The sequence below is a fragment of the Schizosaccharomyces cryophilus genome (genome assembly GCF_000004155.1).
Source record: "Schizosaccharomyces cryophilus OY26 unplaced genomic scaffold supercont4.1, whole genome shotgun sequence".
Taxonomy (NCBI): Eukaryota; Fungi; Ascomycota; class Schizosaccharomycetes; order Schizosaccharomycetales; family Schizosaccharomycetaceae; genus Schizosaccharomyces; species Schizosaccharomyces cryophilus.
The window spans coordinates 2,357,345-2,372,149 of record NW_013185624.1 but is presented as its reverse complement, the minus strand read 5'-3'; the positions used below and the strand labels follow the sequence as shown (position 1 = coordinate 2,372,149).

General features: G+C 37.7%; 8 protein-coding genes and 1 non-coding gene across 9 annotated transcripts; 6 read left to right on the top strand and 3 right to left on the bottom strand.

Annotated features, from left to right (window-relative positions):
- Positions 1 to 49: 49 nt before the first annotated feature.
- Positions 50 to 4,313, bottom strand: SPOG_04004 (phosphatidylserine decarboxylase Psd1). Its single transcript, XM_013166267.1, has one exon. The coding sequence runs from the start codon at positions 1,997 to 1,999 to the stop codon at positions 686 to 688; it is 1,314 nt and encodes a 437-aa protein (XP_013021721.1). The 5' UTR covers positions 2,000 to 4,313; the 3' UTR covers positions 50 to 685.
- Positions 2,755 to 3,997, top strand: SPOG_04003 (meiosis-specific cyclin Rem1; the record flags this gene model as incomplete). Its single annotated transcript, XM_013166266.1, has 2 exons — positions 2,755 to 3,207; positions 3,251 to 3,997. The coding sequence occupies 2 exons, from the start codon at positions 2,755 to 2,757 to the stop codon at positions 3,995 to 3,997; spliced, it is 1,200 nt and encodes a 399-aa protein (XP_013021720.1).
- A 1,293-nt stretch (positions 4,314 to 5,606) lies between the features above and the next one.
- Positions 5,607 to 8,531, top strand: SPOG_04002 (Lsd90 protein). Its single transcript, XM_013166265.1, has one exon. The coding sequence runs from the start codon at positions 6,035 to 6,037 to the stop codon at positions 8,438 to 8,440; it is 2,406 nt and encodes an 801-aa protein (XP_013021719.1). The 5' UTR covers positions 5,607 to 6,034; the 3' UTR covers positions 8,441 to 8,531.
- Positions 8,455 to 9,535, bottom strand: SPOG_04001 (heat shock factor binding protein). Its single transcript, XM_013166264.1, has 4 exons — positions 9,138 to 9,535; positions 9,055 to 9,078; positions 8,952 to 8,994; positions 8,455 to 8,896 (listed from the first exon to the last, which is right to left on the bottom strand). Exons 1-4 carry the CDS (start codon positions 9,207 to 9,209, stop codon positions 8,757 to 8,759), a joined length of 279 nt encoding a protein of 92 aa, XP_013021718.1. The 5' UTR covers positions 9,210 to 9,535; the 3' UTR covers positions 8,455 to 8,756.
- On the top strand, positions 9,514 to 11,140 carry SPOG_04000 (cation diffusion family zinc membrane transporter Zrg17). The gene has a single exon (XM_013166263.1). The coding sequence runs from the start codon at positions 9,747 to 9,749 to the stop codon at positions 10,902 to 10,904; it is 1,158 nt and encodes a 385-aa protein (XP_013021717.1). The 5' UTR covers positions 9,514 to 9,746; the 3' UTR covers positions 10,905 to 11,140.
- SPOG_03999 (RAN protein kinase Ksp1) lies at positions 11,025 to 13,287 on the bottom strand. The gene has a single exon (XM_013166262.1). The coding sequence runs from the start codon at positions 12,782 to 12,784 to the stop codon at positions 11,369 to 11,371; it is 1,416 nt and encodes a 471-aa protein (XP_013021716.1). The 5' UTR covers positions 12,785 to 13,287; the 3' UTR covers positions 11,025 to 11,368.
- A 126-nt stretch (positions 13,288 to 13,413) lies between these two features.
- On the top strand, positions 13,414 to 14,049 carry SPOG_05729 (uncharacterized protein). The gene has a single exon (XM_013166698.1). The coding sequence runs from the start codon at positions 13,612 to 13,614 to the stop codon at positions 13,831 to 13,833; it is 222 nt and encodes a 73-aa protein (XP_013022152.1). The 5' UTR covers positions 13,414 to 13,611; the 3' UTR covers positions 13,834 to 14,049.
- Positions 14,050 to 14,197: 148 nt separating this feature from the next.
- Positions 14,198 to 14,269, top strand: SPOG_16162. The gene has a single exon. It is a non-coding gene; the product is annotated as a tRNA-Glu (tRNA).
- Positions 14,206 to 14,795, top strand: SPOG_03998 (uncharacterized protein; the record flags this gene model as incomplete). The annotated part of the gene is made up of 2 exons (XM_013166261.1): positions 14,206 to 14,627; positions 14,713 to 14,795. The coding sequence occupies exons 1-2, from the start codon at positions 14,519 to 14,521 to the stop codon at positions 14,793 to 14,795; spliced, it is 192 nt and encodes a 63-aa protein (XP_013021715.1). The 5' UTR covers positions 14,206 to 14,518.
- Positions 14,796 to 14,805: the final 10 nt, after the last annotated feature.

The following is a 14,805-nucleotide window of genomic DNA, read 5'->3' as shown; positions in this document are numbered from 1 at the left end:
ACGCGCTGGTTATGACCAGTAAGGCAAAACAGCAACTATAAACAAAAACACATCATCACGAAAGATATAAGTGTCGTTAGGAATTAATTGAAACGCTTATTCTAATATATTATTTACAAGAAAAAGGTCAAGGAATGGTTTTCTAAACTATTCAAGCCTTCGTTAAGAGAACGCCGAAAACTTGTATGATTGAACCGATATTAAGCGAAAGTTTATTAATTGTTTCTTCGACAACAGTCACAATATATTATATATACCATTTATTACCTCTTGTTGAACGAAATTTCATATTTACTTTAATATTCCTGGTGCATAAATAAATGCTTCTTTTTTTTAATATGTAAAGTGCAAGTCAAATCGCAAAATGAAAGATATAAAATTTGCTCGCATGTCTCTTTCTATACTCTCTTCGAAGGAATTAAATTTCGAGGATCGAGTTGGAGGTACCGGTTACGGTATGAATAGGGACTAGAAAAACCTTTGCGCTGTTGAGTACGGTTGCTCCTTATGGAGTACTCGTAATTTTATGCGCAAACAAGTGTTTTGCTATATGCTGTAGATTAAATCATAAAATTTCGAATGCAAAAAATATCATTGGTCCAAAAAGCAGTAGTTGTAGAAACGTTCAAAAAAGGAAGGACAAAAGTATTGAAAACAAATGAATGATCCTATATGTAAAGTGGTCTCATGCTGTAGATTCAAGGTTGCCAAGTGATTGGCCTACTTTAACAACTTGGCCTCGTTGGATGTTAAACTGAAAATTTGCCGGCGCCTCAAAGACAAGGACAATGGTACTTCCCAGTTCAAAATTTCCAATTTCCTCACCCCTCAGTAACGGATGTCCGTGTAGAATCGCCGAAGATTTAGTATATACTGCCTCGTCATAAGTACCGGTAGGACCCAACAGTCCAAACTGGTTTGTACAGAGATCTTTATCAAAGTTGATGCGAATACTTCCAACATTTGTAGCACCCACTGGAATCATGCTCATAAACCCGTATTTGTAACGACCAAGCATAGCTACTCGTTCATTCAAAACGAAAAGATTTCCCAACCTACTTACCATATATGGCGAAACACTAAACAACTCTCCTGAAAAGTGTCGTCTCCGTTCTACAACCCAGTCTGTGGGCGAATGGAATCGATGATAATTACCAGGTGCCAAGTAAATAACTGCGTAATATAACAGGTTCTGGTCTCGAGAACGCATGAAATCAAATGTAGAACGCATGGCAACTTTAGTAGAGTTCACCAAATCAACCTGGTTAACACTAGCATCTTTGACAGAGTTCTGAGATAACCCATTATTATGTCCCATTAGATCTTGTAGACTATACTCTATACCGTTCACAAGAGCGAATTCCTCTTGACTTATATGTGGAATATGCTCTGGCGAAGGAATAGCATGCGCTTTTTGTAAGCGGGCCAAATGCTCTTGTCCTAACAGTGCCTCTAGAGAATAGGTCAATCCTTTTACTTGCTCTAAATGACCTCCCTTAATGACCCCATAGTTTAATACTTTCCCATCTGCTGGACTGACAAGAAGGGCTTCCGGATCAATAGGACGACTTTCTGGTTTCAATCTCCTTGTAAAAAATTCAGCAAGGTTATGATATTCTTTTAAATCTTGTATTTCAGCTTCTTTCAGATCACAGTCAAACAACCATGAATATAGACGAAATCCTGGATTCCTCAAAGAAACGGGAATTTCCACTCGATTAACGTAGCCCCACCACCGAGACAGTGTTCTCAAAGGCAGCGTACTTAGTACATAAAAGTGCCATGGTCCTTCTACGTTAACACCAGTTTTTGTTGGCTTTTTTTCGTGTCGATCTTGATTCCAAGCATACCCAGCCAAACCAGCAAGGCCGAGACCAGCTGAACTTAAACCAAGGCTTAAAAATTTACGTTTTTTGCGCAATTGAGCGTTTGTGAAAAAGGGTCTGGCAGAATTCAGTTGTTTTATTGGAAAGCGAGGAATTTTATGAGGATGTAGCATTTTGAGCTTTATTATATCAGCCAAAATAAAATGAATATGCTTTTAGCTAGAAGACAAACTGAACTTTGATCGGAAAACCATATATTTTGAAATAGTGGCGGAAGTGCGCGTTTCAAGCGTTTCAATCGTTTCAATCGTTTCAATCGTTTCAAAAGGCACCATTATTTCTTTTAAATCAACAAGAATTTCCACTGTAATATATAGTAGATCATGTATTCGTTATAAACTATATAAATACAGCCTTAAAATAATGTTATTTGTACTTTGGTTGGTTGGTATGTTACAAATGGAGCATAAACAAGCCTCTTCTATTTTCATAGTACTTGTTTGTTCTCTGTAAAAAACAAATTAATGTTAAAATATACGATTTGTTTAATAAGTCAAGTGCATGAGTAGTAAAGCACATTAGAAAGGAAAATTATCGGTAATTGAAACATAAAGACCAGGCAAGTCTGAATCCTAAGTGACTTATTAACTTATTGTTTTCTTCTGTTCTATTTTTTACGAATAAAGATGACGCTTCTCACAAGTTGTATAATATCTGATACGTTAAGACAACAAACATAAATAGCTGAAATGTAAACAAACAAACCTTTTGTAAAAACCTCACTACTCAATTCAAGATTCACCAACAATTCAAATTAACGTAAAGCAAAAAAAGATTTCCATTAAACAGCATATTGAAATTTAATCGTTTATGATTTGCACTTAAACAGGAATCAATGTATATGAGAGAGCCTTGCTTTTCCATGAAAATGAAACCAAGCCTTGAACGACAAGCCTTAAAAGAAATCGACAATTACGAAAACTCGAATAATAAAAACTTCACCACAGTGAAAGTGAAAGAGCTTAAACCGCTGCAGTCTAATTATGCGGAGACGAGAGATACATATTCGGAAGAAAAGAGAAAATATACGAGAAGAGAAGGAATAAACAATGAATTTAAAGAAATATATTTTCCCTGCTCTTCTAATGAGAACTCAGTTCTAGAAGAAGCAATTGACTTGACATTTAATGGCATTGAGTCTGATGAATTAGAAACCAGCCCAGAGGATATATTAGAGGAAACCAGCCAAGAGAACACATTTATCGACGAAACTGAAATAGAAGCGTACATTGAAGAGAAACTGAAATCCAATTATGAGTCAGATACTGCAGTCTCAATTGAATATGCCAGAGATATTTTTTTCCACATGAAGCATTTAGAGGTAAGGATCTCCAAGTAAAATACAATCTAATTAACTTTCGCAGACTCGACTAATGCCCGATTACCGTCATTTATCTTCTCATCCTTTTCACGTTCTGGAAATGAGAACCGTGGTCATAAGTTGGATCATAGGAATCCATTACGAGATGAATCTTCTCCCAGAAACTTTATTTTTAACGATTAACATTTTTGACAGATTCTTCTCATTGAGAAATGTCGCGATTTCGAAAATGAAGCAAATAGGGATGGCTGCCTTACTTTTAGCTTCCAAATACGAAGAAATCCATCCCCCTAGCAACAAAGAAGCATGTGGTCTACTTGGAGAAGGAACCGTTGGCGATCTGTGCAAAGCGGAAACGTATATTTTAATGGTATTGCATTATGAGTTAGGATGGCCAGGCCCTATGCCATACCTACGGTTGCTCAGTATTTCGGACAACTGGGATGCCGATATGAGAATTGCTGTTAAATACTTTCTTGAAGTCAGCATATTGGATCCAAGGTTTTTAAGCCAAAAAGCAAGCCAAATGGTGGCTACCTGTGCATATACAGCATATTGCGTTTTGCATAATGGAAATTGGAGTAGCACTTTATACAATTTAACAGGTTACCATTGTGTAAACGTCGCTCCTATTATGCATTTGCTGCTAGAATGCTTACAAAACCCATTAGAGCACCATCAATGCGTATATGCAAAATACTCCACAAGGATTTCGCGATATATAAGTCAGCGTATTCACGAGTGGATTCGAATTAACATTCAATTATCCTCACCTGTATCTTATTTATGAAATAACATATGATTCTACCTCCTTTTTATCGTCAACAAAAGTGAAGGAATTCTTGAGGTTTAACAAAGGCACTAGGATTCTAAGTAATTGGGTTATAAATCAAGTAAATCCGTAATTTCCCTGCTGAAATCTGAAACCCTAAAACTTCACTTTGTATGGTAAAAAGTAAATGAATTTTGACCAGGACGCGTCTTGCACACTCATTAGTATGACCGTGCTACCTGTGGCTCGGAAAGCTACGGTGACTTAGGAGTTGTTACTACGCATATTCGCGTGGATTGTTTATTTACATTCAATAAAGTGAATAAAGCGCAAACTATCTGCGTTCAAATATAGAAAATCAATTAGTAATAGATGAAAAAGGGAATTAGATTCTAATATTTTTTGAGCTTTTAGGTTTTATTTTTTAGTTCTCCCTTTTGTCGTGCCTAAGTCCGGGTCCAGCCCCACACGTCCCACTTAGTACTTACTTAACTCCCTTTCTTCAGCATATGCGCAAAACACCACTTGGGTCTAGTGAAATGCTTTGTGGGGTCATAAACTCCTTACTGGGACAAGAACATGAATAAAGTGCGGAAGTTTTAGTAAGATTATTATTTTAGGCCATTATTTCAAGTACTATACTCACAGAATAGTTAAACTATCAAGAAGATGTTTTAGGGACCGCGTGACTATGCTAATGAACCGCTGCATCACATATCACGCAAACCAACGTGTAAAGTCATTTACTTATCGAATTGTTTAAACAGTATAGAGAAAATGAATTAGAAAATAAGAAAGAAAGAGTAAATTTTAAACTTCAGTAGCGAAAAGGGTAGCATACCTACACACAAAACACGGTGAATGACGGATCAAGGTGAGGAAAACATGAATGACATCGAGTACAACAATTCAAGAAAATTAAGTAGCAACTCTGAAACCCCTAAGAAAGTACTAAGTAGAGCTTGACGAAATAATAGTCGTCATAATTTCGTCTCATTTGAAGATCTTCTCTTACCACATCATCGGTAATATTTTGAATAGACACCCTTTGTTTCTATTTATGAAGTCATAATTTCGTTCGAGTGCTACTTTCTGCTACTCCAGCAAAAATTAAGCTATTGCTTAATTTTATCTGATAACAGATGTTTCTTAAGGTCAACGTTATTCAAAATTCGATCGTAGTAGTAAAGAAATTCACCCTTTTTCCTAGAAATTTCGAAGGAAGAAAGTAACAACTGATGTTTTTGTTGCTTTGCTTACAGACGTGACTCTTCAACTCTGTGGTAATGGATTTCTCTTTACAGAATTAGCATTAAGGAATCAAAAAATGATAGGTTACTAGCAAAAAAAGGCGATGCTTGAATTTCTGTTCATTTGTTCTTCATATACAAAGTGAAATACCTTTGCTTCATCGAGTTTTCAATAAATCTCATACTCCTAGAATATGAATTACTCAACGATTGCGTCAATCAATCAGCCTTAAAGAGGCAAGCAAATTGGAAATGAGTAAGATCATTAGATTATTTCCCATTGAATAGGCATGCCATCCTGTCTCGTTTAAGGAAAATGACGTTAGGATCACACATCAGCCTTTATCACGCAGCTTTCGTTGTGATGTAAGGGGCCATCGAAAGTATATATATGCCATGAGTAATAAACACAGAATCCACATAACTCAATTGTAACAGATTTGATTAGTGAATTTTGGGTTTTTGGCTATATAAAAAAGCGAAGACTCTTTGTTCCCTCATTGTTTGATTCATTCATTAACGAGATCCCTGTTTCCTATTTACCCCTATTTATTCCGCTGAGGATTCTACACTAACGTTACTTATATAATCGTGTAGTGATTCTCTAATACGATATCTCGACCTCATCATCGTCTTTGATATCTCATTAACTGAACTTTATTTATTTACATATTTAATTATTTATACACCCTAGTTTTTGTTGATCGTGCAAAAACGCGTTTAATTTTTATTGATTTTTTTTTTTCGACAGACTGATTCCAATTTCTTTTTACGTTTGTTTACATACTCTTCTTGATTGTTCGTCATGGATAGTGTAAAGAATTCTGCTGGAAACATGAACAATAATGTCAAGGACTCGGCAAGAAAAGCCGGCTCAAAAATGAAGGAGCCTTTTCAAAATGCGAAAGGTGATACCGAAAATGTTAAGTCTGGTGCCGCCAAGAATACCAAGGATGTTACGAATGAACCAGGTTCGTTCGCTGAAAATGCCAAGAGTGGCGCTTCTAAAAATGCAAAAGATGCTGTTAACGACCCCGTTCCAGGTGGTTTCAGGGGTAATGAAGAAACCGCTCGCAGAGGTACCGCTGATGTAGGCCATTCTCAACTTCCTAGAGGTGGCAATGTGAAAGGCGACGAACTAGGCGGTGAGGACACTAGTGGTTCTGCTAATCCTCAACGTGTCGGATATCAACAAGGAAATGCCGAATCATACTCAAGTGGCTCTCATGAACCTGCTACAAAGTATGGTAGCACTGGCTACGAAGGCTCCCGCCCAATTTCTTCTAGCAGTCATGACCCACATTATACCAACGTGAAGATCACTGCGACTCAAAACAACATTGATGCTCTCACTGGCTCGCCCGTTCGCATCGTTACCACTACAAATGCACGCATTCAACCCGACGATAAGACGCTTCACGAATTGCTTGAACAAAGACAGCGAGCTTTGCGTGAAGCTCGCGAAGCTGAAGAAGAGCTTAGACGCGCTCGTCAATTCAATGACCGTTCTAGCTCTGAGGCTGCAGAACTTGAAGCTCGTGCCAAGAAGCGTGCCGAAGAAGCTGAATATGCTTCTCAACGTGCACGTGATGCCCAAATCTCTATTGAGCGATCTGCTTCCACGAAAGAGAGACAAGCTCGCGAAGAGGCTGAACGTGCTTCAGCTGTATTGCGCGAAGCTGAATTGAAGCATCGTCTCGCTCAAACTAGTGCTAATCTTGATGTAGCTAAATCTAGATTAGATGTTGCTCTCAAGAACGAAGAATGCTGGCAGGCTGAGAAAGCAAGCAAGATTTCTCACCAACGTGCCATTATTGACGGCGCAAAGGCAGCTTTGGATCGTGCCAACCATGATGCTGCTATTGCTGAAGCAGAGAACAGGAAAGTCCAATATGAATTCAGCGCTATGCTTGCTGAATTAGAAGAGCGTAATGATACTACACTCCGTACTGCTTCTATCCGTGAAGCTGAAGCCAGAAATTTGGAAGTTCACATGGATGACACATTGAAAGATGCCAGAATGAGAAGCAGAAACGCGACGGAACAAATTGACCGCCTTCGTAATGAAAACAAAGCCAAATACGCTGATATTGATACTGGTGTGAATCAAGCTCGCAATGCTTATGCTCAATATGAGCAGAATATTCCAAACAAGCGTAATGAATACGGACGCGAGCTTGACCAAGCTGCTGAAGCCTTGAGAGCTGCTCAAGCACGTTTTGATGCTGCTAAGAGAAGAGTTGAACAATTTGACACTGAATCTCGTCAACAATTGTCCTTACTTCAAACCAGAGTTCGTGAGGCCGAAGATGCTTCCAACCAATTCCGTCTACAAGCTGAGAAGAGAGATAAAGAGATCGAAGCTAGTGCAACTCAAGCATACGATGCTGTCAAGGCTGCTGAGAAGCGTAATGAAAAGATCGCAGAAGCTGCGAGAGCCAAGGAACTTGAAGCAAAGGAATTGTATGCTAAAGCTCATAGTATCTCTGAAGAACTGAAGAGCAAGCGCTCTCATCCTCCATCTCCTCTTAAGTCTAGCTTCCAGGATGATATTCAACGGGCTCAGAGCCGCTACAATGCTGAACAAAACAAGCTAGGACAATTGAATGAACAAGAACCATCCAGATTTGCTAGTGAGGTTGAAGCAGCTAGAAATGCTTTGAGAGAAGCTGAAAATAACTATGCAGCTGTTGAACGTGAATATAGCAGCGTTAGAGGAAATAATGAAAGACTCTACACCTCCGGTTCTCGTAATGAGCCTAGTGGTGACTACGTGTATCAAAAGACATCTGATACTAGTCGTGGTGCCTCTTCGGCATACCACTACCCTTCCACTGCTTCTCCTGTAAAGGGTGCTAAAAGTGCAGGTCCTGCTTATGTTGACGCCCCCCGCCCTGGTAGTGGTCCAGTAGGAGCTGGTGCCGGCGTCGGTACTGGTGCTGGAGCTGGAGCTGGTACTGGTGCTGGTGCTACCACTGGTCCTGAAGGTGCTAATCAAGGTAGCAACTATGCCCAGGCAGGTCAGAAGAAGGGTTTCGGTGATGAAAGCCTCAAGGATGATACTAGCAGCGCAAGTAACTCTGATCTCGGTGTAGCAAGAAAGAAAAGCGGAAAGTCTACAAAAGGCGAGCGTAGAGGCAGTGCCGAGAGTACAACAAGTCGTGGTGGACTGATGTCTAATGTTAAGCATGCATTAGGCATGGACAAATAAGTGGGATGAAAGTTTGATGAGAATTGTTTATGAGATTTTAAAATGCCAATAGGATATTTATTTATATTTTATATTTATGTGTGCTGTGTATATATGATTGAGACTTAGGTTATGTTGACGCAAATGAAAGCTTGCAATCTATTAAGTAAAGAGAAGCGAGTAAAAAAGTTGTGAAGCATGGTATTCATAGAAAGTAGTTCCTAAGAGTAGAAAGATTATAATCATCGCTTATGACAGAACATGATCAATCCGAATCGGCTTTAGTAAGAGTATGATAGTAGCGCCCTAGATCAAAGGAAAATTGAGTTAAAACTAGCTACTCAGGCTGCTTGTGATCTTCTACTGTAGAAGAAGGATTCAAATTAGGATTGACAGATAGCGATGGTGATGGTGACGAACCTAATGAAGTTCTCATGGAGTCCTCTAATGTGTCAAGTCGATTGGTCATTGTTTCCACTATTGTATGAACATTAGCAGGTTTTCTTCCCATAAAAGGTGATGGGATGCTTACGTTTTTCGACAAATTGTTTTCGTAAAGTTTCAAACTCGTTAGACTATAACCTGTTAGGAAAATCCCAAAAGCAGTATAAAAAGACTATATGGCTAGTCCATACAATATCATCCAACAGCTTGTTAGTCTAGAGCAAAGTTAATTATATGGCTCATAGAAAATGGTATAGAAGATATTGTGAATTACCATTGCATTGATTCCGGAACCGATATCTGTAGACTCTAAAGATTCTTGTTTTTCATTTTCTGTTAGAGCCATTCTCTGTACACAAATATAGCACGCCTGGATGAAATGACTTTTCAATTAAGAGATATCTTTATAAGAAACAAGTGAATCTTGAAAATGAAATACAAGAGAAGACGTACTTTACCAAGTGTATAGGTTACTAACAATCCACCAGCAAGTTAGTTGTTTTCAAGAGACCTGAACTTCTTACAAGACTGCAATGCAATCGAGTCAGAAATTTCAGTATGTGAAATTAATAAACCTTTCTATTTTCAAATAACTAATTTGATCAAATAAATAATTTGAAAATATGAAACTCCTTTCAATTCTGTTGCATCAACTTTTGGTATGCGTTTTCTTTCATTCGTTAAGATGCATGCTGCCCTCTCTTCGCAAGACAACTATTTCAACACCAACCTCATCCATCATCATAACTTTGCATGCTTTTCTTGGAGTTTTTGAAAAATTACTACTATAGAATTTAAGAATTAGAACGAAAGCACATCTTTTGCGATTTATGGAATAGTAAAATTATAAAGATACCTGGTTTCCTCTCCTACTCAACTGACTATGCAGAGTCCGCAGAAAAGTCCACAACAGCCTTTTACTTCTATAAAATTTCAAGAACCAAGTAGATACAACTCTAATGGAGAATCAAATTCACCGTCAAGCGTCAAGAAGTTGCTCAATGTTGACACACGACCAAGCCATCGAAAAGGACATCATCATAGACATTCTTTATCCCATCAATATTTTCTACCTCCTAAGAATCGGAAGCCATTAAGCTTCCCTGCCACTTATCCAATTCCCACAATTGCCGAATCGTTTTCCATCCTTACTTGGAGGCAAAGGCTAAAATTAAGTAGCTCCATATTATTTTTTCTTGCTGCTGTTTTTGTCTTTTTGTCTGGTGATGCTACTGTACTGCTTTCATTGTCGTGTTCACTTATAGTAGAAGGGGTTTTAATTATACTAAATGTTTGGCGAGAGACCTTGGATTGTTTTGTGGTTTGGCGAAGGACATCTCTTCGTTATCCTTTTGGTTTGCAGCAAGTAGAGCTGTTAGCTGATTTTGCATTTTCTATTTTATTGCTATTTCTTGGACTAAATCTTCTGAAAGAACCAGCGGAACATGCCATTGAAGACTGGGGAAATATTGAACACCTAGAACATTCAGGAGCTGAAGTTGCTTATATCCGATCTACTTTTTCTATCTTGATAGCTTTACTTCTTTCAGGTACTGCTCTCTTATTTGATCACTCTCATATGCACAGCCAACGCTTAGATTCGCGCTTCTTTCATGGTTTAACACTTGTTCCCTCTTTGATTCTTTTCGTCCTCAAAAGTCTGGGCGTTCAAGTTGGTTCACTACTCAGCCATATATTTGCTATAAGTATTGCGGTCACGGCGGTAATTGCTGGTTTCTCCATTGCCAAATCTTTATCCATGTTGCTTTTATTAACTTATTCGAATAAAGATAAAGTTTTCCAGTGCATCTCGCTCATCAAGGAAGACAGCCGAATAGAGCAACTTAATTCTGCTACCATTTGGCAGCCTCATTACAATATGTGCATCGCTAATATTTGCATAACTGTTCGCGGCAGTGAGCGTGAACAGCTATCTATACGTGAAGATGTTATGAAAATTATTCAAAAAACAGTCGGCAGTATATTCGGCGCTGGTGTTCAACCTAAATGGGAAATCACTATCGATATTCAGAGGATTTAATTTGGCCTTCTATTCAGGCTAATAATGTTTACATTGTACTGTCTAATTATTTTCCACTTAATCTTACACACTCGTTTATGTTTATTATTTACTATTTAGATTTCTTTGTTTTGTAAAGTTGTGGGGTTATGCATGTCTCTTTGTTAATTAATCTTTTATCTTAAATCAATTTACTGTGCTCCAGATTTTGATAAAAATATAAAATAAAATAAATAAATGAAGCTACTTTGTCGGTATCTAAACAAAACAAAGTCGTAAAATAATATTAACTTTAAATTTTAAGGAAATATAAAGAATCATGAAATTCAATTGAACGAAATACGACATATAAGTATTTTCCAACTAATATATACCGTAAACATAACTAACGAGACCTTTGACTATGACACATGCAAACTGTTGATAATAAATTATTAGTGACTGAACATAACAGTTCGATTTAAGTCAAAGATCAATTAACCAGCTTAGGCGTTATCATTCCATTGTGAAAGAACGTTCCAATCATCAGCAAGTCCTAAGTCTCTTGCATTTAATTCATTAGGTGCTCCAAAATCGTCATGACTATCAAAGCTAAGATTGTCTTCTTCTTCTTCGTCCAAATCACACCAACTACGTCCAAACTTCAAGTGATCTTTGTTACCTTTAATACTGTTAGGAAAAACAATGGCTGGTGCACTGCATGAGTAGGGAGATCGCTTGGTATTAACAGGCATAGCAGTTGGCTTACTGATATGCATGTTATTTAAACTTTCGCCAAGACCAGAATCGTATGAACGATCGCTAGTATTAACAGCATTTAGTGAAATGGGTGACTGGGGAGAGGATACAACAGACGCATTCTCATCTAAGTCAGAGAGGGGTTGAAGTTTAGAAGGAAGTAGACCACGTTGCGTCGTAGCAGCAGGTGTTAATAAGGAAGGTGTTCGTAAGGGCTCTCTATCAGACTGAGTACAACGAACAATATTTTCATCAAACAAAAAGTTTGAGGGGCAAAACTCTTCGTCTTCGTTGACGAGACTTTCTAATTCTTCACCATCAGTCGTCCAATTGTTAACAGCAATTACAGCTTCCCTAGCCTTTTCCAAAGAGCGCTTTTCGGGAGTAATGCATAGACAAGCTCTCAATACTTCGTATGTATCCTGGCTGAGAGTAGGGAATACATCAAATAAAGTCATGGGATCAAGTACGTAATCCGCGAAAATAGGATCCCGCTCATTGGGATAAGTAAAAGGGTTGCGAGCGAATATAAGATTCAAGAGGCAAATCCCAATAGCCCATATATCAGCAGAACGAGGACTGTAACCCATGTCGTCGACTTCTTCAAATTGTTCTGGAGCCATATATCGATCACTTCCGGTACCAAAATCATGAGAAATCTCATCTCTACAAGCAAGGCCAAAATCGCTGATTTTCACAACAAGGTCATTGCCATCATTGGAAAGAGACAAAAGAAAATTTTCTGGTTTTAAATCTCGATGATAAATACCAAGAGAATGCATATGGGAAACGCCATCGATGACTTGTAAAAAAATGTCTTTAATCATTTCTGGTTGATTTTTAGCATTCGGAAAGTCGTCATTTAGGATACACTCGTAAAGATCACCAAACGCGCAGTACTCAAGCACAACATAATAATATACATGGTCCTCAAAAGACTCGACAAAGTGAATAATGTTACGATGACGATAACGAGAAAGCTCTCGCAGAATATTCACTTCATCTAAAAAGGTAGGAGAAGGCTTTTTTATGCACTTGATGGCATATTTGTTGTCTTTATAACGATTAGTACGAAAAAGTCGATGTGCCAGTACAACGGTGCCATAGGACCCCTTGTTTAGGGGACGTTCCACTTTATAGCCTTTCTTTTGAAGAATTTTCATTGTCAGTAAAACAGATTCCGAGCTTCTCTTTCTTTAACAAATCAACAACGGTAGGGAGATAATAATCGATGAGACAGAGTGTGGAACTACGGTCAATCTCTTTTTTCGAATCTTTTTCTTTTTACTAGATAAGTTTTTCTTTTGTTGAACAGATAATGATCACAACAAAAGAAAAGCAAGGAAAAAAAGAAAAGTCCAAAAGAAAATTAGACAATCAGTAAACACTCAGTGATCACAGGCGTCACCACCCGTACGCTAAAGTTTCAAAGATAAAAAAAGGATGTTCTAGCAGAAGAAATTAAATCTTACTGAGAACGTGAGAGTCGGACCTGGCAGTCTGAAGAGGATGGCGGGTATGAAAACAGCGGTCTCGCGTTGAGAAGTCAAAAGCAATGTTTCGTCTCAAATATCAATAGAATCTTATGATATTAATATTAGACAAATCTTCTCATGATGATGCGAAAAAAGGATATATAAACAGAACCTGCTTTGGCTGTTGTTGGTGGAAGACAAGATTCTACCGGAAGAGTCCGCTATTCATCTCTTAATGATTGTTGGGCTGCACTATCTTACATAACGTAAACAAAGATGCTATCATTGTAAACAAATCTTACAAGTAGGGAAAATGAGGCAAATGTTCTTGATAATCAATCTGTATGGGTAAGAGGGTAACATGTTATCAAAGAAGAAAAAACTAATTCTATCCGTAATTATAAACCGCTATTAGAGGCTTACAGACGCCCTTTTCATAGGCATCAAAGATTCTGTCTTTCTTACGTATTGTTTGTTTGTTTATAGTTGTCGGCTTCTTGACACTAAAGTCGAATATGTCAGTTTGTTTCATGATGACTCAACAAAACCGTATTATAACGTATGTGAACAACAAATGTTTCCGTTATTCAATTTCTTCTTGCATTCATGTAGTATTACTGTTCAGTTTCATTCACTTTGTTTTTTACCAAGCTTGGAAAACGAGGTTTGAGTATCATATTAGAAATTTAATAAGGACGATCAAATCAATAATTGAGATTTTCCTTTATTTTGTCTAAGAATTGGAGATATAAAAGATTCACAATATAACAAATGCGGTAGTCTAGAAAAGAATATGAGCGATAGATCCTTCCTTTTCTTAAAGCTTTCTTATCCATCATTTCGTTAACATCACATTTTCAAACCTATGAATTGAATTCGAAAGAACCAACTTGAACTATACGTTCGTTGAACAGGACAAAAAAATTACCTAAGCAAAGATAGAAGCAGCAATCATTTCATTTCATTTCTATTTTTTTTTTTTGTTTTTTTGTAGAAACTCTTTAGGAGCGATTAGAAAGTAACACAAAAAATCTACAAAAGATACTCGTACATTCTAGCTTCAACAGAATAAATTTATCTTAAATAAATCCTAATTAAGGATCCGTTGTGGTCCAACGGCTAGGATTCGTCGCTTTCACCGACGCGGCCGGGGTTCGACTCCCCGCAACGGAATTTTTAATCGATTCTCCTTTATTATCATCCAGAGAATGAAAGTCCTTATTCATGAGACGGACTTACAATGAAAAGCAAACAAACAGTTAGAAATAAACAACTTGGCACTTGACATGTAGAAGACGTTGATAGAGAATTCACCTCGGTAGAAGGAGTGAAATACTCATACGTAGCCTAAGTAGTTAGAAGTCGTCGTCGTCGTCCTCTTTTTATGAGTTGAATCTCAAGAAGGAGCAGTAAGAGTAATGTATGGATGGATGCCAACCTCCTCCCAAAAAAAAAGTTTCATTTTTTGAAAGTTTTCTTCAAGGAATGCAAACTCCATTTCCCGTGCCAAAAGAAGAGGCAAGCAACCGTGGTAAGGGCAGGCTTTTCTTATATCGAAACCCCCTATTTTTTTGTATAATCTTTCTTTTCATTTGTAATTTAATTAGATAACATAGTTATATTGTACTTGACTGTTTGCTTAAAAGGTCATCTCAAAACATCTGCTCTTAAAACGATCTCCGTATTGAGTCTCATGTAAGTCTTAAATA

Excerpts from the sequence above, each read along its gene's own strand:
- SPOG_04004 (XM_013166267.1), bottom strand. The coding sequence starts at position 1,999 with ATGCTACATCCTCATAAAATTCCTCGCTTTCCAATAAAACAACTGAAT.
- SPOG_04002 (XM_013166265.1), top strand. The coding sequence starts at position 6,035 with ATGGATAGTGTAAAGAATTCTGCTGGAAACATGAACAATAATGTCAAG.
- SPOG_04001 (XM_013166264.1), bottom strand. The coding sequence starts at position 9,209 with ATGGCTCTAACAGAAAATGAAAAACAAGAATCTTTAGAGTCTACAGAT. Across the intron at positions 8,995-9,054 it reads ACAAGCTGTTGGATGATATT|TCTAACGAGTTTGAAACTTT; the intron begins GTATGGACTAGC and ends AACAGGTTATAG. Across the intron at positions 8,897-8,951 it reads AAAACAATTTGTCGAAAAAC|TGGAAACAATGACCAATCGA; the intron begins GTAAGCATCCCA and ends TTCATACAATAG.
- SPOG_04000 (XM_013166263.1), top strand. The coding sequence starts at position 9,747 with ATGCAGAGTCCGCAGAAAAGTCCACAACAGCCTTTTACTTCTATAAAA.
- SPOG_03999 (XM_013166262.1), bottom strand. The coding sequence starts at position 12,784 with ATGAAAATTCTTCAAAAGAAAGGCTATAAAGTGGAACGTCCCCTAAAC.
- SPOG_05729 (XM_013166698.1), top strand. The coding sequence starts at position 13,612 with ATGTCAGTTTGTTTCATGATGACTCAACAAAACCGTATTATAACGTAT.